Raw genomic sequence first — 25,641 nt, forward strand, 5'->3', positions numbered from 1 at the left:
ATGTAGACTGTGACCCAGGCCTGCCATCTAGTGCTGCACTGTAGTACCCTTGTCCCCCAGCCAGCCTTTCTACTGTCCTCTGCTGCTACCCAGGGCTGACCCCCCCAGACCCTCTGCCATGCCGGGGCTTCTTCACACCAGGTCAAATAGCTGTGGTCCTGCATGCTCATGAAGACACTGCACCTGGGAAGCAGCTAACTCCAATGTAAACTGCGCCAGAGTTTATTCAGGCACATGTGTAGATGCACCCAGGGAGCAGATTTACAGTTTGTCACACAACTGATTCAGAATATATTTTTATGCAGAAGGAATAACCATAATATAGAGGAAATGAAAAACTTTTTCCTCTTTCTTTCTGAGCACATGGTAATTGCTTATTTGTCAAGTGGGTTCTGTTTGTCACGTTCTGCTAAAATTGTGTTCTGTTATGTTTTCTGTTCAACACATAGAGGAGATTACTATGATGATTGAGGAAAAGGAGATTCTTGTGATTATAAGGCCCCTGACTAGGATTCCAAAAATATAGTGTCACTTCTTGGCTCTCCCCAAGATTTCTGGTTTTCTTTTAGGCAAGTCACTTTTTCTTGTTGTGCCTCTGGGGGCATGTCTACATGTTGCCCCATAGCAACATAGCAATCATGTGGGTCTACATGTTATCACAAGCTATGTCACCGTAGTGGCGAAATTCTGTTGTGCACTGCACACCCAGCACAGTAATCATCTGTACCATGCTGTGCTTTAGTACTTCCAAGAGGAAGTACTAAAGCACAGCACCGTAGCAATGTCACTCTACAGCGATGTGTAGACACACCCTATATCTCCTTTAGGGACAACTTTGTTTATCATATAATCTTTGTGGCAGGAATTTTCTCTTACTTTGTCCCAGCACCCTGGTTGTAGTTGGAACCTCCTGATTCTAATGAAATACAAATAATAAGTGGTTGAAGCTAATGGGGCAATTAGGTCTGCAGTATCTTCAGTAAGCAGGTGAGATTTTGTTTTGGGCTCCATCTGTTCAAATGCAGGCAGGGCTTGCTAACTATTGGTACATTTGTAAAAAAATAACAGCCAAAATCACATTGGGAGTGGCCAAAATAATTGTTAAGCTATCCAAACTATGTATTGATTACATGTAAAATAAAATTCTATGGTGAAAGGGATTATAAAACTAATGTTTGCCTCAAAGCCTAGTTTTCCTTTGGCTAGGTTGTCTGTGACTAAGTCTAATTGCCTTTCAATTACTGTTTTTAGTCTTTTTAAAAATAAATTAGTTGCTAATATAAGGAAACTTTGATTAATCCTTCCCCTACTTTCACTTAACACCTAGCAAAATGACAAATTTGGTAGAAAAGCTTTTTATTTTATATATACATACTGGATTTCTAGATTGTATTATCTTTCAGTGACTAAACCATAACTTGGGCTTATATCTGTAGGGACCCAGCTGGTGGACCTCAGGCTTTCCAGAAAGTTTAGTTCCCAGATACTAGTGGAAATCCTACTCGGTGCCTATCTTCATGTCAAAGCATCTTAATACCTTGAAGAATCTGGTCCAAAATGGCATGGACTTTTTGTGTTTGAACCTAGCTATGCTGTTCTGTTTCTGTCCTAAGCCTGAGGGTAGAGTATTTGGTGGATCTAGCTTTAGTTCTTGTAAACCATATGGTGCTCTGCCCAGGCTGTTTTTCAGCACTCTTATGCATTTATTTTGTCATTGCCATGTATCAAAAAGCATCACACTTTCCAGTAGTGTCTCCTTGGTTTCCATACTTTCTTCTTGTTCCCCTTGCAAGGCAAAACACATAGTTGTAGTGTAAGAAAGTTCCTGAAAAAGAGATGGCATCTGTATTATTGCACGGGCTGTCCTAAATTCACTAATGACTGGCACCTACTTTGCAACAGAACTGGTGCTTGTCTGTATAAACAGATGCTAAGCCATCCCAGCATATGAGCATAGGTAATGCTGGCCAAAATACATTGGACGTGGTCTGGAAATCCTAGGTAAGGTAACTATGCTGGCATAATCTGTGGCTTTCTGCAACCTTGTTTGCCTTATGGTGTAGGTTTTAGGTGTGCCTGACATTTCCCTTGGGTCGAACTCAAATCCAGAAGTCACCGTTTTTAAAAGCGAGTCATGAATTGTGGGACATTGTCACAAGGCACTAAGGTGCCCTGCTCCTAGAAGGGTGGAAATTGCCTGGGGGAAAAGCCCAAAGAGAAAGACAGAAGCCCAGGTGCAGGTTACCAGGGCAGCAAGCCGGAGGGTAAATTAGCTTGCACCTGCACCTGGTCAGCTGACCAGAAGGGGCAAGGCTTTGGGTCCAGGACCAGGCCCAAGGAGGGCTGTTCCCTACCAGCAGCCTAGGGGAAAGGAGCTCTCCCAGAGCAAGCAAAGGGGAGAGGCCTGACTGCAGTAGCAGCTTCCGATACTATTAAGGGATGGAGCATTCCCCGGTAGGGTTTGAATGAGGTTATAGCCGAGTGGCTTAAATTTATGTTACAGCCCAGGAGCTTGTGTTTTGTTTATTGTTGTATAAGACTGGTGGTTTGGGTGAGGCTATTAGGGGATGGAGGAGGCCTCATAGGGGGCCCACAGCAGTGTGCGGACCCCAGTGCCAGAGAGGGCACAGCATTTGGGGTGCACAGACCCCGGTGCCAGAGAGGGTGTAGCACTTTGCAGGGCTGCGGAGAGCCCAAACGCCAGTGAGGCATCGAGCGAGACAGGGCTGCGGAGAGCCTGAGGAGGACAAAGGGGCCAAATTGCAACAAGGCCCAGACCAAACAACGTTGGTACCATCTGTGAGGCTTGGGGTGTAGTAAAGGGGTGGTTGGAGCCACGCATAGCCCATAAGACTAGGGTGCCCTGAAACACCCATTGTGACATTTATCTTGAAGCAGGACCCACCAGGGGTCCAGAAACCCACGGGGTCCAGAGAATCAATCAAGACCATGTCCAAGAGGACTGAAAGGTAGCCTGCCTGTCAATCATTCGATCAAAGATGTGGCGGGTGAGAATAGAGGGTGCCCATTGGGTCAACTTGGCATGGTAAGGAGGTCTTGGGGAGATCATGGCCATCCTGTAGGACTTCATCCTGTGACAGACATAACTCAAAAAGCCCTGAATTTCAAGGAAAGGTGTTCAGTCCTTTCCTCAAGTACCTTGAATTTGGGACTGTCACAGAGCACTTAGGCACCCTGCGCCTGAAAACAGAAATGGCTCAAGAGAGTTCCCTAGCGGTGAGAAGGGGGAGGTGCAGCTGCCAGTCACCAGGGCAACACAGGTGCTGGTTGCTGGGGCAACCAGCGAAGCCTGCTGACAGGAAGGGGCAGGGCTTAGCCCTTCTTAAGCCCAGGCAGAAGGCCAGGAGGACAGTTCCTCTCTGGCAGCCAAGGAGGGGGGAGCTCAGCCAGTGCAGAAAGAGGGGAGAGGATTGACTGCATGAGCATCCCTTGGTTGCTGCCATGGGTTGGAGTATTTTCCCAGTAGAGATCGAATGTTGTTTTGACCGAATGGTTTAGTTTTATGTTATAGCCCAGGGGCTTTGTGTTTACTGTTTGACCGGAGGACCGGGTGAGGCTATTAGGGGTTGGAGGAGGCCTCAGAGGGACTCCATGGTAGTATGGGGGTCCTGGCACCAGAGAGGGCGCAGCATCTTGGGGGTGCATTTGGCCCCAGCCCAGAGTGAAGGGGGCAGCACGGAGCCCCTGAGTGAGAGGGGGGCCATGAGGAGCCCCAGCGAAGTAAAGGAGAGGGCCAAATCACAGCAAGGCCCAGGTCAAAAATCCTGTCAGCACCATCTGCGAGGCTTGTGTTGCGGTGTAGGGGAGGAAAAAAAGCCACAGATGGCACCCCCTGGTACTGGGGCATATAAAGTGGGTAGCCTCCCACTAATTACATTACTCAATCAATTAAGTTCAAGGCGTGGCAGGAGAGTAAGCAGGCAGCTGGCCCTTAACAGGAGGGGGGAGTCACCACTAGAAAGACTCCTGTAGCGATACTCCTGTCACAGGGACCTAAAAATTAGGGCACCCAAAATCAATACTAACTTTTAGAACATTTGTCTTGACTGACTAAGGTGACATAAATCTAGAGGTCACTCACCACTGTAGTATCTGAACTCATGGCAGTTTCCTTTTAGAGTGCCTACACCTGTTCTGCCATTCTCCCTCTGGCAAATCAAGATGCCTGCACATAAAAATAGGAAGCATTACAGATGATCCTTGGAAGGTCTAGTGGCATTGGAATGGGGAAATGGGCATTTAGTGAGGAATGGGGAGTAGGGTTATTCAAGAATCCTTGCATTTTAGATGCAAAGCCTGCTCTCAGTCACAGTTCCCTCCAGTTTTGCTTCTCTGTATTTTTTATTTATACAGACATCAAAGCACCTGGGTCCAATTGAAGAATTTTATTTTTCTTCCCGGCATGTACTAGCATAGCTGCTGGCACTGCAGAGGCGGGGAGGGCATTCTGGAATCACTGGAGTTTTGTTTCAGTTACCATCTAATTGTTCTCCTTAAAAATCTCCTTGGTTTTCTTGTTGTCATGTGATCCAGAAATGGCCCCCCCTCCTTGCAGGCAGTCAGTGTATAAAACCACACTAGATTAATTATGACGCTATTCAGTACATTACATATCCCCTATGGACTATATCAATGCTCTTCAACTGATAGCATAGATAATCTGCCCATTTAAGAAGCAGGTCAGATCTGTTGCTGGTCAGGAAATTGTTGCTGTCAAGTTCTTTAACAAAAAGTCAAGGGGAAAAAATATACATAAATCCATCCTGTTCCTCAAATGATGTACTTTGCTGTTTCTGTTTCACATGCGTTTCTGTAATTTTACAGTTATGCCATCATTTTATTAGAGATTGCAACAAGAAGTGACCCTGTGCCGGTAAGAGCTCTCTGTTTTTTGAGGTTTTTCCTAATAATTTTAATCCTGCTTCTTTTGAAGTTATTAACAAAACTCTGATAGAAACTCTGATAGACTCCAGAGGGAATTTATTGCACTTTATTCACAAGGACCAAAAGCCTCAGTGCTTACTCAGGGCCAGATTTTTAGCTGGCTCCAATGGAGCTATATTACTAATGATTCTTCCTAATTTCAGAAGCTCCCAGGACTTCCAAGAGGAACCCAGTGGAAAAGACTATGCTTTGGATTCATTACTTCTTCTGGGGAAGCTCTCTGAGGCTAGGGCTATGACCACGTATGCCATTCCCAGGCCTGTTCCTCACCTGACTGTACCTTCCCTGGTCTGTCCTGTTTCCATAGAACCACAAAGCACCTTGACTGTGTGTGTTAGGGGTCAGGAAACTGCATTGGCATAGCCACTGAGCCCTTATCCATGGGGGTGGTGTTGTCTATGAATTGATCCCCCATATAAATGGTCAGTGCAAAAGCACCAGCATAAAGAATGTGCTTCAAAATTGATAGCAACTGCCGTAAAGACAGAATGTGTCATTGCTCTGATCCTATGGCATGCATTACTTAAAATAGATCTAGCAACTTGAATTTAGGACTGTATTTCTCCAGTGGTTAATAGTGCTGTCCATCCAGTTTCATAAAGGGCTCTGAGTATCTGGTTCCTATCTATTTTTTTTTCATTCCTTTCCAAAGCTGTTCACCTGCAATGCAGGCTGAGCTCAAATCCTTTCAGCTGAGTGAGCGGTTGGAGACAAAGCCATCTGGGTTAGAATGAGCCATTCAGGCCTTTTATGTGCTTACACATGAAAGCATTGATCTGGACTAATCCCAACAGAGAAAAATATGAAGGCTCCTGTGTTGGAAGTGAGTGGGGCAGAATATGTTGCAGACATATGACAATAGCGGGGTACATTCAACATAACATACAAAAAAGTGCCAATAAATCTCTTTCATTGATTTGCTGCTTTACAATATTATGATTGATTTATTTACAGTTTTTGTCCCCCTTTGTTCTCTTCTGTCAATGTTATTAAATACTGCCTTCTAGAAGGATGAATCTCATTCAGCAGAGCATTCTTGGTGCCCACCTCTGACAGAATTGATTTCAGGGAAGTCTGACAATTCCTGCCCATGCCCTACAGACTATGTGGAGGTAAATAACACTATATACTATTGCACACAAACATCGTTATTATGGTGAATTGAAGGCTGTAGGGATTTGACAGTGATTTCAATGCAGTAGCACCTTTGATGAACGTAAACAAGTAAGAAACCCAGGAAATGCAGAGTTAAGATTTTACATCTTAAGCAAGGCACCATAAAATGCTTGATAGCTTTAATATTCATAACAGAGCAGCCATTATTCCAAAAAATGGGAAGTTTCAGTTTGTCCCAAAAAGTTTCAGTGCAGTAAATGATGTTTTTAATTTTCAGTCGATGGAATGTTATGGCTTTTAATTTTATTATAAAGTGGCAATTTGATATACATATTTAATATTAGAGATGCTTTATGATTAGCATTTGAAAGCCAGTTGTCAATAAGCTGAAGTTTGCCTCTCAAGCAATCTCTGTTTTATTTTTTTAATGAGATAAAAGAGCTGATTCTCTCACGTAAACCTGTGCAGTATTGTCCTAAGTGTAACCAAAGGTATATTTTCAAAGCAAGTAAGTTTAATTAAGGGAGTTTGTATTCAGCCAGTCTGATTTAGGTTAAGAATGCTTTGTATCAACTGAGCTCAGTTCAATTCCTTAACTAGTTAAATTAAACTGGTCTCCTTTTAGATTGAAATGAGTTAAACCAGGTCTTACTTTGGTTTCATTAAACTGATTTTGAAAGACAGCTGAATTAACCCCAGGCAACTTTTGTGAATAGCAAACCCAAAGGCCACTTTGTCTGACTCTAGCAGTGCAACGTGGTACGGTAAAAGAATTGGGTCCCCACATTTTAAAAGTATTGAACCAAAGGAAAACAGGCAACACTAGGGCATTCTGGGTTTCCCCCCAGCAGCACTTCATTAACTAATGCCAGTGAAGTACAAGGGACAGAATAAATCAGTCAGTATGATTTGATATAGGTATGAACATAGACATGGGAAAGATCTGGTATCATGGTTGCAAATGGCAGCAAAGACAACTCAAGAAGTAGTGCTTGATAGAAAGATTTATCCGTACCTTGACTGACAAATGACTTATATGCTTTATCTCCCCCTGCCATTTCTCCAGCTAATCAGAAGGTGCAGGAAAAACAACCCAGTCCAAAGACCAACATTTGAGCAGGTCAGGAAGATGTTGTACAAGATGAATCCTAACAAAGTTAGCCCTGTTGACATGATGATGACCCTGGTAAGCACGGTTGGTAGATTTCTAATCAAATGAGAAGGCAACTCAAGCAAGAGTTGTCAGCACACACACCTGAAACTGATGCCAGCTTTCCCTGCCACTCACTGGGGACTGTCTTGCCCTTTGATGTTGCACCCTTTGTTTGCCAAAAGGAAAACATCCACTAATTCACATCTAGTAGGTTAACTGCAGTTTGAGTTTCAGTGGAAGCTATGCTTAAGTTGAAGTCCAGGTCCCATTCTAACTCTGTTCCTGTCGGCAGTCATAACTTTTGCAAATTCATTTAAGGATGAACATTTTTAAGTCCAGAGCCCACAATTTAATCCCTCACAAGCTGCATGCAGATTGCAGGCTGCCAGTTGGACAGCCCTGATTTATAAGGTGCAAATCTACCTTGCCTTCTGCTTGAGTTCAGACTAACATGGCTAACTACTCTATAGGCTTTGAATGTCTGGGATAAATCTGTCTTGAGCGGTGGTCTGATTGCTTGCTAGTGGCAGTCTAAAGACAGAAGTTAATGCATAGAACCATCAGAAAAAAAATGGGTGAAAGGTTGACCTTTGTCCAGCTGCATGCTTTCAAACTGAAATCAATTATATGTTAAAGCTGTTTGTTTTTGTAGATACGAGGAACTCAGTGAATGGCTTATATTGTCCAATTCTCTGTTTGTGCTGCTTAGATGGAGAAATACAGCAAACACCTGGAAGTCTTAGTTGCAGAAAGAACCCAGGACTTAATGCATGAAAAACAGAAAACTGATCGTTTGTTGCATAGTAAGTTACTGAAAAGTATTCTGCATAGTAAAATTTAAATTTTTTGCTTTCTTAATGACAAACAGTGAAATAATCCACCTTTTTAGGATAACAGGTTCATAGGCAAGTAGGGCTGGAAGAGACCTCACAAGGTCCACTAGTTTAGTCTGCTGCTCAAAGCAGGATAACTAAGCCACCCTTGCCAAGAGTCTGTCTAATCTGCTTTTGATGTTTCCAAGCCTGGAAATTCCACAGCTTGTCTAGGTAACTTGTTCCAATGCCTGATCCCCTTCATCATTTTTATAGGTCTTCCTTTAATATATTTCCTCCATGCAAGGTATGATAGACATTTATCATTTGTTTTCATTTTTCCCTCAAATCATTCCTTTCCCATTGAATTGCTAATGATTCATCTTCCTCCGGGTCTGAGGCCTTCTTGGTTTTATGGAAATGTCATTTTGCTTGGCTCTAAAAATGCTAGAGAATCTTGGAGAACTAATACAAGGGTGATGTCATTTCCTGACAGATTTTTCACTATGGAATTTTACAAGAGGAAAGAGATGAAGGGACAGACAGAGACTAGAGAAGAGGGAAATAAGGAGGCACAGAGAGAAAGGAGAGGTGGTGGGTGAAGAGAACTGCAAGGGAAATGCACAGAAGAAGAGACAGCTCATAGGAAAGAAAACAAGAGAGGAGAGGTAAAGAAAGCAGAAGTGAGGGATAAGAGCCACAGTGTTTGTATCTAGATTCCCTAGTTCTTTTTCCCTTGAGGCTTCTGCCCCAACATCAAAGCATTGTACAGTTATTCATGTTTATTTTGCATTCTGTATCTAACAGGAAAAATAAATCAAATTATGGTGAAGCGTTTTCGTGTACTTCTCTGTTACAATATTAGTTAATGATTTCTCTTTACTTTCTAAAATAGGCATGTTACCAAAACAAGTAGCAGATAATTTAAGGCAAGGAAAACCTGCACAAGCCCAAAGCTATATAAGTGCCACCATCTTTTTCAGGTGAGTAGGGATGGATGTGGTCAGAGATGGAATTTACCTGAACAAAGCCATATGTACCCAAATCATATTTAGGAGCAAAATGATGTCTAAGGGGACAAGGAGCAAACTATGTAAATCATGAAGCTTTTTGTTGGAGTGAGCCCTTAATGTAGTTTTGTAAATTTTCATCTGCAGGATGCCACTGTGTAACTGTAAGAGGTAAAACCTCCAATGTGAGCATAGAATTTATATTACAGCTGGACTGCTGGGAGGAATGGTATGTTTTCTCTGAAAATGCACAGATTCTGCAGTTTTTACATTACATTGTCACTCCATAAATTGTAACTTCAGGGCTAACACACAGTAATATATCACTACCAGCAGTTATAATACATATATTTCTGTTCAAGGTAAAACTAAATAAAAACCGTAAGATTTTAGTAGAAAAACCTTAGAGAGCAAACACATTTTATAAACTTTATTTGACTTTCAGCATTGGACATGTACAGTGGTAAGACATAGCACAGCAAGTAATAGATCCCGCTGTGCAGTCCGTGGCAAGGGATAGGGGTTATGCCCATTTTTTGCCTTGTGGGCATAACTTAAGATCAAGGACCCTGTATCCTCAAATAAACTTACATCTAGTTGTAGATTAAAACTTTCTACTTCCTTAGTCAGTGAAGCTAAGGGAATGTCTTAAAGAAGAAAGTATGTCTGTAAGATCCTGTAAACTCAACAGACACTTCAAAACAAATAAAATGAGAAAGCAAATGAAAGGAAGAAAAGGAAAGTCCTAACTTCCAGATGAGAAATTATTATCAAAAGGGAAGATGCAGCATCATATTTTTGTTTCACAAAAGCATGCCACGTTCATGAATGAACAGGATTTCTTCTCCTTGTTTTGTCTTATCAGTGACATCGTTGGCTTCACTCAGCTGTCCAGCACCAGCACACCTTACCAAGTGGTGGACTTCTTAAACAAGCTCTACACCACCTTTGATGAAATTATAGACAATTATGATGTCTACAAAGTGGAAACTATAGGAGATGCATGTGAGTTCTCTGTACTAACAGTAGGAGGGGATTTTGTGAGATAATTAGGAGAAGTCAAATTCTCAAAAGAATATGCCAGTTGAAGAGAGGTGAAAAGCTAATTACCACTGTACAGACCAGAGGAATAAAATTGCAAGAAGTCTAAACACAGCCCTAGAAAATGCACTGTCAGTATTTTTTTCATGCATAGCCATAGTATTTCATGAGGCTAAAGAAAGCTGCAGAATAGAGGACTGGGTGAAAATGACCAGCACCTGGTGTGACCTGCCAAGCCTCTGCTGAGATGCTGAAAACTGACTAGTTTCAGCTGTTGACTTGCATTTTATAGGAATATATGACTCCAAAATCAGCCCAAGCAATCAGCTCACACACTCTGCCAAGGATGAAGCTTCTGTTCACGTTTCAAGGTCCCCATTGCTAAACCTTACCATTGTTGTCCTCTTGAGCAGGGCTCTCAGTACACACATGCCACTTCCCAGTCTGTATGAGTCTTGGCATTTCCTCTCCTGGTTCTTTAGAACCCTCCCCCTATAACTTTTCTCCCATATTGTAACTTTGTAGGTGTTGGCAATTAATTAAATGCTACTTCTGCCCAAAAGATCGGTATCTTTTGGGGACAGACTCTAACCCTTAGTAACAAAAATGAAGAAATACTCCTCTTGCTGCTAAACCAAGCAGCGGGATTACACACACCCATAAATCTAACAAATTGGGCATGTTTACATGAGATGTTTACTGTGCAGTTGACTAATTAACTGTGCAATAAACATCTCAACAACTACATGTGTGCCTGTATTAGGGCGCATGGAACTAATAAACTCCACAGCAGGGTAGTACTTGTATTTTACTACCCTGCTCTGGAGTTTTTTCATGCACAACTCTGCATGTATAGATGCTGCCCTTGCTGGCTGGGGCACAGGGTGCTTCAGTGTGGGGCTAGCTGGTAGGCAGCCCCAACAATGAACACTCCTGTGCCCCAGCCAGCCATTCAGCAGCATGTGGAGCCTGGTCAGATCAGCCAAGGCTGGTAGGGGACCCAATATGCTTTAGAGTTTTGTTTTTTTTCCCCCAGTCGCATGTTCAATATGTTCTGGAGTTTATTTGTGCACATTAATCGCACATGTAGACGCACCCACAGGGTTGCTGAGCAACTGCATATTAGGGAATGTGGGCACCTTACCTAGCATTTGGTTTTCAGAGTACTCGCATGGATTCTGTAGGCACATTCATGCTAATCCTACAGTACTTCTCCCTCTGCAAAGCAGGAACCAACCTCAGAAGAAATGGGAGAGGGTTCCTGATGACCTCATTGGCATTTCCTACTGACATTTCCTTAAAGTTGGGTACACCTATCAGCTGCCCCCAACCTCAAGGACTTTGACAAGGGAGTGCATGCCCTCCTGGCAGTGTAAGGGGAAAGTCTAGTTTTGCACAGCTGGAACAATTCAATATCCAGGATATGGTGCTGTGTTTCTTACCTAGACCTTGTTTCTGAGTGCCTTTGCCCTACACCTTTTTAAGTAGGAGATTTGTCTCCAAACTTTATCTTCAACCTACCTTTGCTTCCAACCTTTTTAAGTAGGAGATTACCTTTTGGCATTTAAAAGCAGCCCTAGATCTACCATGTACTGCCATTGCCACACCCTCCCCCCCGCCCAGCAGGTAAGTCTGTGGGGAGGGAAGGGGGGTGCAGATTGAGGCAGAGGGAGAAAAAATTATTTGGGGCCATACTTCCCCAGCAGGTAAGTCCCACCCGGCCAGGGCCCCATTCAACTTGCCCCGGCTCCTGCCTCTGTGGCACTGTCCCTCACTGTGGGAGCCTCAATCTAATCCCCACAGACTGACCTGCTGGGCTGGGGTGCACATGTGCATGCGCATGGGCACTCTTCCCCGCACCCCAGCCTTGGATTGACTCTAAGAGGCTCAGAGATCTATCAGTGGATTGAGATCCACTGGTTGGTGACCACTACCCTACATTCACAGTTCTACACTTCAGTTTGCAAGATGTCTTTTCTAAATGAATTAATAGGCAACCATCAATCCTTCTGAACCATGGTTCCTATGTGAGAAGTCACCAGGACCTAGGCAAGAGTATGGAGGAGTGGATGCTGCCCAGACCTTCCCTTCCCCACCTTTAGACAATTGAGACAGAATCCAAAGGTCAGACCAAGTCTGGATGTTCTGTGCCTCAATGGCTATAGTTATATGTATATCGAGGAATCAAACCCAGGTCTCCTACATGGCAGAAAAGGAATCTATCACCAAACCACAACAGTGGGTTAAATGAGTTAGTATCCCATAGCAAAAACCTTTTTTATAGTGACTGGGCTGATCATTTTGTTTTTTGTTTTTAAGACATGGTAGTGTCAGGGGTACCCAAGGAGAATGGCATTCTGCATGCGGGAGAAATAGCCAGTATGGCCCTGGACCTTGTGGCAGTGTGCAAGACATTCAGGATTCCACACAAGCCCAACACCCAGCTGCAGATACGAGCAGGAATCCACTCAGGTACGTGGAGATGAAGCACAATAAAAAGTTGTCTGGCAAACCAAAAATGATTATAACAGCACCTTTTCTAGGGAAAGAGTGAGCTGAATTTTGAGCCATGGACATAGCGCACTACATCTGAATGCTCAGGTCAGCATTAACTGTAGATGCTACTAAAGACCTGTGGCCCCAAGTGACTGCAGCATCATTCTATCCTAAGGCATACCTTGAGAAAGATCTTGTTGCAGAGGGGCAGCTGCTGCATTTTAAATGGCCTTATCACAAGTCTGGCACAAATGTTTTAAGTAAACTAGCACCTCACCAGCCAGACTGGAAAGGGACAGATCTCACATGTGTTCCACAGAGAACAAGAGAAAAGTGCTGCTAATTTAGGCAGGGAATAGCCTCTTTCTTATTGGACCTATTCCACTATTCATTACCCAAAGCAGAAAGCCTTTCTCATATCTTTGATGCTACACTTGCCCTGGCAGCCTGGGCTGAAAAATGATTTGCCACTCTTCTGAGTGTATGGTGAACAACAAAGACTAAACATTGGACCAAATGGGACACTCAGCTCTGCACTGCACAGAGTCTACAGAATGGTTTGCTTACATTATTTCAATGGCAGATCAAACCATTCGTATCTTAAAGTGTAATGGGTGGATTTGGGGGGATCAGAACTAACATTCAATGGGCATAAGTAGGAACAAAAAGCTTACTGGCTGTCCTCAGCAGCTAAGGGCTCATTTCCTGATTTCTGTAATTCCAGATGCTTCCTGGTATGAGCCAGCCTAAGGTTTTGTGGGCCTTACATGAACAACCTGTGATCTTTCCACTCCAGTCCTCCTCTGTTTATGATCTCTGCTCTTTCATATCTGCTGACTCTCTTCTACCCAGCTAGCAGTTAGTTTTGGAGCTGAAGTCCACTTTATTAAATGCAGGGAGTGGCTAGACGAAAACTGTTACTCAGTCCTTTCCTTTGTGAAGAACTGAGAACGGTGCTGTGGCTGGCAGACAGGAGCTATGCACTGTATCTGGTCTCTTGCAACCATGGGGCACATCCCCACATGCAGGGGCACACATTTGCTGTGACAAAAATCTGTGCCACTGCTTTTTGCTGCTGCACACAGCCAGGTGTTTGGTGCAGGGCAATTTGTTCTGGGTGGGGTAGGGGAGGCTGGGGCCAACACTTGTAGCAGCAGCAATGCCAATCTAGCTGCACAGAGGGAAAGAGTGAGCTGCCAGCATGTGGTTCTGAATGGCCAGGCTCCGGTTCTGGTGGTGCACGCTGCTGCCGTGTGTGGCACACTAGTTTCTTTCCCATGCCTTTTTTTACATTGGGATCTCCTGGTGTCAGATTTTGTCTAAGTTGCAGCGTGGTGAATACTTGCACACGCACTGTGTGCAGTTTGTGGCACCTCAAACAGCTTTGAGGCGGCATTAACTGCACGCATACACTCGGCAGAACATGCCCGTGGAGGCCACACAGGTTTTAGGCTTAGCTTCCGGGGTCAATTAAAAGTGTCTCCCAGGATTCCTGGCTTTCTTTCCCTCAAATAGGGCCTGTTGTAGCTGGAGTTGTTGGAACCAAAATGCCACGGTACTGCTTATTTGGAGATACTGTGAACACCGCATCCAGGATGGAGTCCACCAGTGAAGGTAACGAAAAGCAGAGCATGGGGGCTGCTCTTAGCACAGTGTAATAAAGTGTAAAGAAACAAAATCCTGAATTGTGGGTATAACCCTGGTAAATAGGAGCAACTCCCCATCCAGAGGGCTTCTTGACTTGAGGATCTGATTATGCACCCATGATTCACACACATTTATGTACATGTCTCTCCCTTTTTGTAAGAGCATCCGCTCTTCTTCCAGCCCCAGGAAGGGATTGTCTTGGATCCTAAGATCTCTGAAGGGCAGGTGGGCCAGGCAATGATAGCGTGTGTCAGTTATCAGGGAACGTTCATTGTTTCCTTCCTCCCCTCCATGTAACTGCATCTGCAGCAGAAATCCTAATCCATTTTCACAACCCTTTCTCTTCAGTGACATCTTCTTGCATGTGGGGAGTTCAGGAGACCGCCAGCAACTGCAAGAGACTTGACAGCATGGTGCATTGGACATGCGCCAGCAGCCTGTGGGAGTAGGGCATTTGGTTCCTCAGCAAAGCAAACTCTGCCCTCCAGCACAGTGATGACAGAGACATCTCAACAAAGCAATCTTCACAGATTGCTGTTCTTCTTCAGCTTCTCCCAGAGGCTCCCAGAGCCTAGTGCCTGGTTAGCAAGCTTTATTCTTCCAAACTGAGAATTAAAAACAGTATCTGAAATTAGATTTGATCTAAGCTCCAAGAGCTGGAAAAAATCTAAAAGAAATAATGGGGTTTTATTGTTGTTCTTGTATTTTCTCTTTAAATGTGGAAAACAAGGCCAAATAGTTCTATTGCCAGACTTACAATACTTTGCAGAGGTATCAAAACTGGGTAATTTTTCAAGTTTCTTTATAGTGCACTTGCATTCTGAAAACTGACTTTCAAAATATCACTGTGACTTCAGGGGTGTTGGTTGTAGCCGTGCTGGTCTAAGGACATAGGCAGACAAGGTTCTTCAGGTAAATGTGATGTCTTTTATTAGACCAAATAAATAGTTGGAAAATTGTTCTTTGCAAGCTTTTGGGTACAGACATCCTGGGCCTGAAGAAGGGTGTTTGTACCCGAAAGCTTGCAAAGAACAATTTTTCCAAGTGTTTAGTTGGTCTAATAAAAGATCACATTACCCAACGAACTTTGTCTGTCATGGTGAACTTCAACATCTAGTGCCCATAATGCACTTCAGCCCAAGTTTGCCTAGTTTGCAGAAGGGTTTTTTTCCTACCTGCTGACCTTACGAGACTCAGCCATGATGTGCTGAGTGTTGAGCTGGGTTCTCTTCCTCTCTCACTTTCTCAGTGCTCAGTGTCCCAGAGGATTAACAGTTGAAGTGGAAATAGGACCTAGGAGTCCAGCTGCCTAGACTCCTGCTCAGTCACACCCCTCTTCCTTGGGAGGACCAAACAATAAACACTGTGTGCGCCTGGGCTAAATTAGGAAACTTGTGTAGCCATATCTTTTTATACGATTGCAGGAAACAGTATCTTCCCCCTCCCTTTTTTTATTCATAGTTTTGAAGATGGAGGGGGCGGGGGTGAGGTTGTTTTAGGTTTTGTTCAAAACAGACTGCATGAAGAAAGCACTGGTTTTTCAGGGCCATAAGATAAAACTCCATATGGATTTCTTCACTGTGAGGTCAAAGAGACACTTGTCAACAACTCCAGCCAAGCAGCTATAAAGAGCAGAAAAATAATACCAGACACAGGATGTGATGCAATGTGTTTGTTGACAGTCATGGATTTGTCCTGAGATGCCTCACAAAGAAACCCAGGACATTACGGTTCATCTGTGAGCCCTTCAGATAACATGGAAATGACAGCAAAGACATTAAAAAAGCGAAGTGATGATATAGCAGCCTGTGCAGCAGATAGTAAGCAGTATTCATTGCTGACTACGTTGTATGTGGGTAAATGGTTAAAATAATATAGCACTTTTTCCCTTTTCAGCTCTTAAAATCCAGTGCAGTTTGAGTACATACCAACTGTTGGAGCAGATTGGAGAGTATGTGTTAGTGTGTCGAGGGAATTTACAAGTCAAGGTAAATATATGCAGTGTAGGTCCAGATTTTTAGAGGAAAAAGTATGTAAAGGGAGTACATACCACTGAGATGTCCTTGCTTTTAACCCTTCGTACACTCATCTCTCAGAGGCTTTGAATTAGCCTTAATTAGCACAATTACTGAAAATCAAGCCAGGCTTTAAAGTGGAGTGAAAAATCAAAGTGATAAAAGCCTTCTGTTTTGAACAAGTGAATCCTAATTGCCCATATTTATGAGGGTGGGGAGTGACTTCAGTCTCAGTAGCATGTACTCCTTGTGATAAAAAATGGGACAAATCACATTTGGGGAGAGCTCATATCCAGGTGTTACAGCTAGCTTTTTTCCTCCTCTTTGTTAGGTCCTAAATGAGAATGTTAGATCTAAACACCCCTCAACCTTGATGGGTATAAACCCAGATCTATCTTTTCATTTTGGGTCATTATCTGGTCTTTTGTCCTATGAGATGGAGCAATGTGGCAGGTGCTTTTCATTGGGTGAATGGTTCATTTCCATTGCCACTTCCATCTAGACCACAAAAACAATTGATTCCAGGTGCCCAGTTATCACATTGACACAGTTGCAGTCCATAGAGGAGATAGGATCTGACTATGTTATAACCATGTCTTATGTCCAAGATAAAGACATGGATTGACTTTGGGACTTAATTTAAGTCTTTTATCTCTATTATTGGATATAAAGCCCATATGAGTCCAGTCCAAACTACAAACTAGAATTGTCTTGTAACTGAGTTAAGGGAGAAGTTTGTGATAATCACATCAGTCTTGGTTTGATTTGTAGTGTCACATATAAACAGACATGTTCTCAAAGTTAATTTCCTCCCATTGTTCTATTATGGAATAAATAACAGTAACAGTGTGATGATAGGGCCAATGTAATGTGGGCAGAGCATTGGGCTGGGACTCAGGAAAACTCAGTTTAAATCCCAGCTTGGTCACTGACTTGCTTTTTGACCTTAGGCAAGTTGCTCTGCCTCAGTTTCCCCATCTATAAAACAAGGATAATGATGCTGACCTTTATAAAGTGCTTTTAGATCTACTGATGGAAGCCTGTATATAAGAAGTAGATGCTGTTGCTGCATCTAGGCTTATTTTATTTTCTCCCTAGGGAAAAGGAGACATGGTAACTTACTGGCTGGAAGGAAAGCAAGCTGCTGCCAGGCAGAAGCGAGCTCCCAAATGGACTGCACCAACTCAAGAGCTGGATGCCACCACTTTTAGTTTGATTCCTGGAGTTCTGCCCAGTGACCCGCTCTCAAGTGCAACTTAAAGGACTTGGAGAGTGGTTTGGCTGTTCTGTTTCTTGTCTTTTTCAGCCTGTTACATATATCTGACAAACCTCTCTTGTGTTCCTGAAGGGCCTCCGGTATTTGAAAGTCTCCCTTTCTGTGCCACACACAGAGTCAAAGCCAAAGAATAGGTGCTGCCTCCCCACACCACCAGTACTCTTGGGTTTGTGGCACAAACAAAAATAAAGTAAAAGCAATGTTTGGCAATGACAGGTGTGTAGATGTAAGAAGTGAAATGGATTATTTTGTGTCAGAAGCTATCCAGAGACGGGGATCTTCCAACAAGAATCAGATCTGTACAGCTGTCTCTCTGCTTCTGTTGGGGAACTCCCTGTGCACAACCCTTATTATTGGACTTAGCAGAAGCAATAGGCTGGAGATTCCAACAGATTAACTCTGTTTGGTGGAAAGAGAGAAAACGGGTAATGCTGCTATTTAGTGTCATAGTAAACCTCATGGAATCAAAATAATGAGTGTTTCAGGAGGGACAGAAATGTGGTTTTGTTAACATTTCTGGCTGTGTGCAGTAGAAGGAAAATAATCTGACCCTGACCCAATGGATAGAGTACTGCACTAGAATGTAGGAGGCCTGGATTTTATTCCCAGCTCTGGCAGTAGCTTGCTGGCTGGCTGAAATCACTTTACTTCTGTGTGCCTCAGTTTCTCTATGTATAAAATGGGGATGATGATTTTTACCTTCTTCGTAAAACACTGAAATTCATGCCCAGAAAATGCTATACAAGAGGTTTTTGTTATTACTGAATACAAGATAGACTGTTAAAAGCATTTCCCAGCTGAGGACTGATTTGGAAACTATGGGAGCTCTCTGGAATGAAGGTTTGACACTCGAGTTGTATTATGGATGAAGGAGGCAAGTTTGTGTTAAAGAGATACTGTTTGTCTGCAGTTTCACTGAGAAATCAGAGAAAACCTAATGAGTCATTGTGCAGTTTAGGAGACTGTAATCAGGGTTGTTGCTTCTTATTTAGAGAAACCTTATGCTAGAAATTTATGTCTGCTGGTAAACATGGTTTTACTTCTAGAGCGTCTTCTTCAGGCTTTGCTGGTGATTATTTTCCCTATATTTCCTAAAGGCAAAGTATGGTGTGTGTTGTATACTATCTAGGGTTGTTAGTGTTTTTCCCTCTGTCAGACTAAAGGTTTATTTAAAATGGTAGCCAGCTTTCTTTGAGTCAGGACTAGTCTACAGTAGAAAAATTGCAGAGTAACTAACCTGATTTAAAACCAATTAGCTCGTCTGGTACAAAAACTTCACGTAGCTGCACTTAATTAGGTATAAATCTTAACTGAATAATTGCCTAGTTTGTGCCCCCACTATAATTAGCCTGCATTTTATTAAGTATATGCTGTGTGATGAGTGAGATTTAACATGCTACAGTATTGCTGACATTGTAGATTCTTACTCAGCTTTTTTGTGGAAAGCAAATGCAACAGTAGGCAGCAGTTTTTAAACGAAGTTAACAGCTTTATGATTCCAAATCCTCCTGAAATCCAAAGTGAGTTTGAGGGACTTTTGAAGATGCTAAAAGGGGAAATCTGGCCCTGCTAAGTTAGTGGGATTTTGCCACTCACTTCACTGGAGCTAGGATGTCACCCAACATATGAAATTATTTTTACTGAGTGAAATTATACTACACACTTGAATTTAAAAAATATGCTTTCACAGCTATTAAATTTGAAATATTTCATTTGTATATGCTCAAATATCATATTAATATCCAGTACAGGAAAACAACCTTATACTCAGTCTCAACCTTATACTCCCATTTAACCACATAGCAGTAACATCCCACTCAGAATGATTGCTTCTGGTGCTTAGCAAAAACTCCATTTATCAGGATGTGGCATTTGTTCCTGAACCCCTGTGGTCTACACAGTTGCAACATATATTGTGTTGTGTATTATTCTTTCACTGAATTAACGGTCATTTTTCCAATGTGTTAGTTACATTTTGTATTAGGAGTAATATAAAAAAAGATCTCATAGCTTTTAGGTAACGTAAACTGGATAGTATGCACTGGACCTATTATGTCTATGGACTATACATGAGTATAGTAAAGTTGCAGTTCTTACTCAGCTACTCTGTATTTGTTTGAATTCTTAGAATTAAAGATGTTAAAATGAGCATGTTCTCTGTTACAGGTCTTTTATACATCCGTGAGGAGTGTGGTCATTTCACTTTTGTAAACTATCTGTAGTACTGATGCTCATGAAAATTGCTGGATTGACAGCCCTGTCAATCCAGGGCTTGGTCTAATATCTAGTGAAATAAATGGAAAGACTCATATTGACCTCAGTGGGCTTTGGATTACACTTCTTATCTGCAGAAAAGGAACAATATAGACAGCGCTAGTGCAAACCTCTTTTGCTGTTGCTCTGTCATCTTTCCCTTTCTCAGCTGTCTTAGATGGACCCCCTGAGGTAAAAGATAAGGGAAATTTTCATGGGTAACTGAATTCTTGTTTCTTCTGAGACTTCTAAAAAGGGTCTTGATTCATTCAATTAGGATGATGGCACTGGCAATGTGGATATTTTTCTACTAGGAAATGGATGTGCAGCATAATGTTAAATCTAAGTTTTAGTGTTTTCTGGTAAATTAGTAGATATGCAGGATCAACTAATGCATCTTGACAATTATGGTCAATAAAGGTGTCCAAAACTGGGTTGCCACCTTTCAAAAAAGAGGCATGGCTGATGAATGCAATATCATCAAAGACCTTGACTGTTTATAGGACCAAGTCTTATAAGCTGCTGAGCAATCAGTAGAGGTGTTATCCATCCAAACAACAACAAAATAAAATTGGTAGCAGCACAAAGGCTTAGGGGTGAGCTCTTCTAGCTCACTGGGATGATCTGGTAATGATTGCGTTAGTTTTTAGTGCCATGTATGTGCATGTACGCATAGGTCTGGACTTACATACATACACAAGGATACCATTGACACAACTGCCGACACTTACGCTGGGAATTTTCCAGACCCTGACCTTGCAACCATTTAAACACCTGTTGAGCTTTACACATGTGAGAAGTTCCTTTTCAGGCTGGTAGAAATGAAATGAGACAAAAATGATACAAAAAATATCAAAGAAAAGGAAAAGTTGTATATAATTTAAATAGTCTTTTTTCATTAAAATTCTTTTTGACTAGGCTGCACACATGATTGAAGTTACTGTCAAATCATAACTCCAGATGGTTCTATTACATCTTTCACCAAATAGATAATCTCAAAATAAAATCTCCTTAAAAAATTGTTTGGCTTGGCAGAAATGTTGCCATACACCTTACATTGACTCCAACTGAAATTCATGGCTAAATTCACACTGGTTTACTTGGGAAGACTGAGGCCCACAATGACCAATCAAAACTCAGATTAACAACAAAGTACCATGTCGTGATATACTGTAAATCTCTAAAATTCTCATGCAACACAGACCTGTGAACTGTCACAGACTAGAGGGCACTATATATGTTACATTTAGCAAGAGCTGTGATATTTTCCTCCTCTTCCTTGTTATCTCTAGTCCTTGTTTAAATCTGAAAGCAGATAAACAGTGAACATTTTTAATAATAAGGTCAGATCCTCAGAGGGGTTTCATTGGAAGTTAAGCACTCTTAGCATCCAGATAGGAATGAGAGAAGGTACTATGTTCTGTATTGGATCTGCAAACACGGAAGAACATCCTAGGCATGGACAACAACAACAGCACTCTCCGTCTATGAAGCAGTAATTATATACGTATATGTATGTATATAGTTTTGATTGCTGTTTATTACAATGCCATCCCATTACAGTTTATAAACAGATGCTGATGCACACGGGCACAGGTAATAAATAGCACAAAGCAAAAAACAAATTACAAATTTAATATAATTAATAACATTCTAATAAAGTTTATCTCAATTGCCTAAAGAATAATAGGAACAATCCAATGGAAATGTTAAAAAACACAACCCCCACCCCAAAACTTTAGAATTTTTTAGTAACCAAATTTACCTTATGTACTATTGTTTTAGTAAAGAGGTTCTGTGGTACAAAGAATATGCTCATGTAGGTAGGGGAGGAACTTGCAGCTTTCTGAATCAGGAGGAGTTTGTTGCTCAGGCAGCAAGGACACAAAGTCAGGAACCTCCCTACCCAGCTGAGCAGGGCACAGGTCAAACATGTTGGCTGTGCAGCAAGGTTGACTGCTCACACCCTGCCCAATAACAAATCTCCTATTGATTTCACAGTGCAGGAATGGGCTCCAATTCTGAGTGAAGAACCCCTGATAGGAGTTGGAAAGTTGTCTCTTTCTCTGTGAAGAAGCCATGAGATCAGGGCAACTAGGGCATAGCACTGTTAGACAGATCACTTGTTTTCTACCCCTCAATAAATTCCTGATTATTAGAGAGCCTCACTGATGAATTGCCTTCTTGAAATAATCTTTTTTCTCATCACGTCTTTCTGGGGTTTCCTTTAAATCCATCAGAAGCCAACATCCACAGACCTATGCCAGCTTTCTTGCAAATGGATGTGTCTTGCAAGCTTTCCCTTTCATATTCCTGGTTATTGGATCCATTTTAACAACCCCAGCATAATCTTGTATTTCTACATTTTAAAACTGTTCAGATTAGCTTTTCCCATATAAAGCAACCATTTTGGAGCTTGAAACAATGGTGTGAGTTTGGGCTTTGTAGAATGTTTTGCTTTGAAAACTCAGAGGACTGAAGCCCTCTGCTAAGCCACAAAGCTACAGCATAAAGGGGCATCAGTGCAAACTGTTCAATCTCTATGCTCCAACCCAGTGTGCATAGACGACACGTGGGGGAGGGGCACATGCCCCCCTCACAGGGCCACTGCTCATGCTGCTGACAGTGGCGCCTGCAGGAGCTTGCCAGCTCTGGCCCCACCATCGACGCTGACAGCAGTGCCTGTGGGTGCCCCACTAAACTCGGGAGACACCAGTCGCCCATGTCAGTGTGGGAGGCATTGTGCTGGAGCAGTCACTGACTTCTCAGCTCACACTATCAGTAAGGGGCCTAACTGTTCCCCTAGTTCACATGTTCTTCTCACAGTTATGTTAATAGGAATTATATGCATCCAGTGACAGGGTGTGCAGTCCCAAGTTTCCAAGACTGCTAACGTGGACCAATTGTGTTGGTTTTAACACAGTTATGGTACTAGGCTGATTTTGACCTTCTAGGGCTTAGCTCTGCCTTCCTGAAAGGACTGGAATTTTGCCATTCACTTCAAAGTCAATAGGATCAAGTGCTTAATGGCACTGGTCATAAAATATGAGGCTGGAGGTTGTTTATTGATGAACATCAAATTTTAACATTGGATTCAGTGATAGGATGGAATGAAATATTTCAAGGTTCTGAAAAATTTTCCCTCTCTGCAGGGCTCTGTTTGACATTCTGTCTGTGATGGGTTCAATATTTTTTTCTTTAACCATGGCAAAAGGTGAGACATGTGGCCTTCCCTAGCCCATCCCATGTAAAGGCAGGAAGACCTCCACCCCAACTGCCCCAGCTAAAGTAATGGTTTTAGGGTGATCTGCCAAAAGGATGCAATATATATATAGAATGCAGTGACCATAAGTGATCAGAGCAGGACACAGTGACATGAAAATTAAAAAAATAAGAACAAATTGATGGACTATCCAGATATCCTCTAGGAATCCCCTTTTTTCATTCAGTTGTTGGATGTTGCCACTTGACTAGCTTTGCCCCAGGCTCATTTGGACTATGATTAAAGGTCAGATTTCCAAAGCTCCTAATCTGACTCCCAAGTGAAATGACCAAATCATCAAAAGTGTCCAGCACCTTCCATAGTTCCCAGTAAGGTTTGGGGGTGATTGTGCTTTATGGCAATGGTTGGGTGCAAAGCACTTTTGAACATCTGGGCTAAAACCTTGGACTTATTAAACAGAATAAGAACTTTGCCACTGATTTCAGTGGGGCTAGGATTTCATGTCTAGTTATGATAATACAATCCTGGAGCTTTGAAATTCCACATCTTTCAGAGGACATATCTTGCATGCTATTGAGTAAAATCTGTGTTCCTATGAGAAAGATTCCCCTTTTCTAAGGGATGGAAATAATTTTAAAGTTCAGGAGCACAAATAGAGAGCTGCAAGGTTGCTTCTGGATTACAAACTTCTCAAACTTTAAGAATGTTGAGATCACAGGGCTATGAAGCTATTTCAAACAAACATACTACTGTGTGAATGTATCGTATGGCCCCAATCTTGGGAACAGATGTACTATTGTAGATTCTGACACTCAAATGGAGTGCCACTGAAGTCAGAGGGACTCCACCCAAGCATAAAAATCTATGAATGCATCTATCTGTCTGCAGGAGCAGGGGTGATATCTACAACTTTCAGAGCTTCCTCCTTCATGTGTATTTAATAGAAAAGGTAGCCAGAATTTATTGGCTCATAAAAGAAATGCAGTTGTCTGTGACTGCAGGAGCCCTAACTCAGTGGTCCAAGTGCTCCCATCCAGTCCCTTCATTCCTACGTTTTGATCCTCTACATGGTAGGGGTACTGGCAGACTGAGAGTAAGTGCAGGCATCTCTAGCTAAAACTTTAACTATCATAAATGCACTCTGGGCTAGATTTCTGTAATTGCTGCAAATAGATTCAAAATGCAAGAGCACCCAGGTCTCATAATCCCATGGAGAAGACCAGATACAAACATTAACACAACATATAGATCTTCCTAGGGGCATTTTGCACATTGAGTCACTGCAGATTAGAATCCAGCCCAGTGTGAGGTCTTCTTCAGTGAAAGCCCCACACAATGAGATGAGAATGAAGTTTCTTTAAAAAATTAATTCTATGGGCACGTCTACATGTCACTGTGTCTTAGCACTTCCTTTTGGAAGTACTAAAGGATGGCACAGTACAAGCAGTCAGTATGCCATGTGCATAGCACAGTTAGATTTTGCCGCTACAGTTATGTAGCTGGTGATCACATGTAGACCCACGTCATCACTACGTCACCGTAGCATGCTGTACAGTGATGTAGGGTGATATGTAGATGTGCCCATTATATTTAATAGCACTATTAGCAACCTACAGAAATCCTTTATGGCAGGGAGGATAAAATTGTCTTGTATCAGAATAAGGATTGCTGTTGACCTGATTTAATGTGTGGGCTTAATACTCAGATGTTGAATAGACTTCAAATAATTATTGAAGATATTTGGTAAATTGTGTTGTGTACCTCAAAAGATGAAGCCTCTCAGGACCCCGTGTCACAGGCATGTTGAAAATTTGTTCCAAAGTGACCTAATTAATGACAGTCACTTGCACTGATTATTATTGCTGAGTAAAATGTATGTAGTCCAATGGTGCTATACAGAGACACAAAATACAAAGCCCAGGCTCTGAAGAGCTGAGTTTAGACTGATTCAGCATGACAATCTAAATTAGGCTGATGATGTAGGTCTAGATTCTTCCACCTTGACATTAAGTAAGTGTCTTACAGTATAAGTCAGTCCCATCAATCCAGGCACAGTCCAGGCACCATGTTTCTGTAGTCAACAGCACACAAGCTAATGAAGTGGTTGGCACAGTAACCTCCTGCCTTTGATTCCCCGACCCTTGTGACCATGTAACTATTCACAGGGGTGGACAACCATCAACACAAATCCAGTGAGAAGCTTTGAATGCTTGCTTTTCTGGAGCCATAGCAGTGTGCCTTACTTTCACTGCCCTTGAACCTGCCCTTATTGCATGAGTAGACTTCTATAAATTATTTGGACTGCTTTCAGAGTGAGGTGCTACTGTACCCAAGTAAGGCTTTCAGAAACTGGCTATTACTCCAATAACCAAAATTTGACTGATGATAACGTGGACATAGAATGAAGGGGACAAGATGACAAATGAAGGGGTGAAAGAAAACTATTCTTGCAATGGTAACTTAGTTCTTTAGAACCTCATCCTGGGCCTAATCTATTCAACTCTCCATCTAGTCCAAGAGAATTGGAGGGTACTCAGTACTTTTCAGGATTGGGTCATACAGTGTTTCTTGTTTTTATATTTGCTTTCTAAAAAATGATGGGGAGAAGAGGTAACTACACCTGAGCTCAGAGAA

The 25,641-nt window shown here is 42.3% G+C and overlaps 1 protein-coding gene across 1 annotated transcript in view; it reads left to right on the top strand.

The window, feature by feature from the left end:
- LOC109323282 (atrial natriuretic peptide receptor 1-like) overlaps positions 1 to 19,679 on the top strand; it is a 54,831-nt gene extending 35,152 nt beyond the window's left edge. Inside the window, exons 13-22 of the mRNA XM_019554730.1 lie at positions 4,846 to 4,894; positions 5,976 to 6,077; positions 7,148 to 7,267; positions 7,944 to 8,037; positions 8,942 to 9,029; positions 9,922 to 10,061; positions 12,417 to 12,569; positions 14,109 to 14,207; positions 16,137 to 16,228; positions 17,354 to 19,679. Of these exons, the coding sequence (XP_019410275.1) occupies positions 4,846 to 4,894; positions 5,976 to 6,077; positions 7,148 to 7,267; positions 7,944 to 8,037; positions 8,942 to 9,029; positions 9,922 to 10,061; positions 12,417 to 12,569; positions 14,109 to 14,207; positions 16,137 to 16,228; positions 17,354 to 17,515 (1,099 nt within the window). The 3' untranslated portion in view covers positions 17,516 to 19,679. The remainder of the gene's footprint in view (positions 1 to 4,845; positions 4,895 to 5,975; positions 6,078 to 7,147; positions 7,268 to 7,943; positions 8,038 to 8,941; positions 9,030 to 9,921; positions 10,062 to 12,416; positions 12,570 to 14,108; positions 14,208 to 16,136; positions 16,229 to 17,353) is intronic.
- Positions 19,680 to 25,641: the final 5,962 nt, after the last annotated feature.

Source organism: Crocodylus porosus, unplaced genomic scaffold (genome assembly GCF_001723895.1).
Source record: "Crocodylus porosus isolate Cpor-Errol unplaced genomic scaffold, CroPor_comp1, whole genome shotgun sequence".
Taxonomy (NCBI): Eukaryota; Metazoa; Chordata; order Crocodylia; family Crocodylidae; genus Crocodylus; species Crocodylus porosus.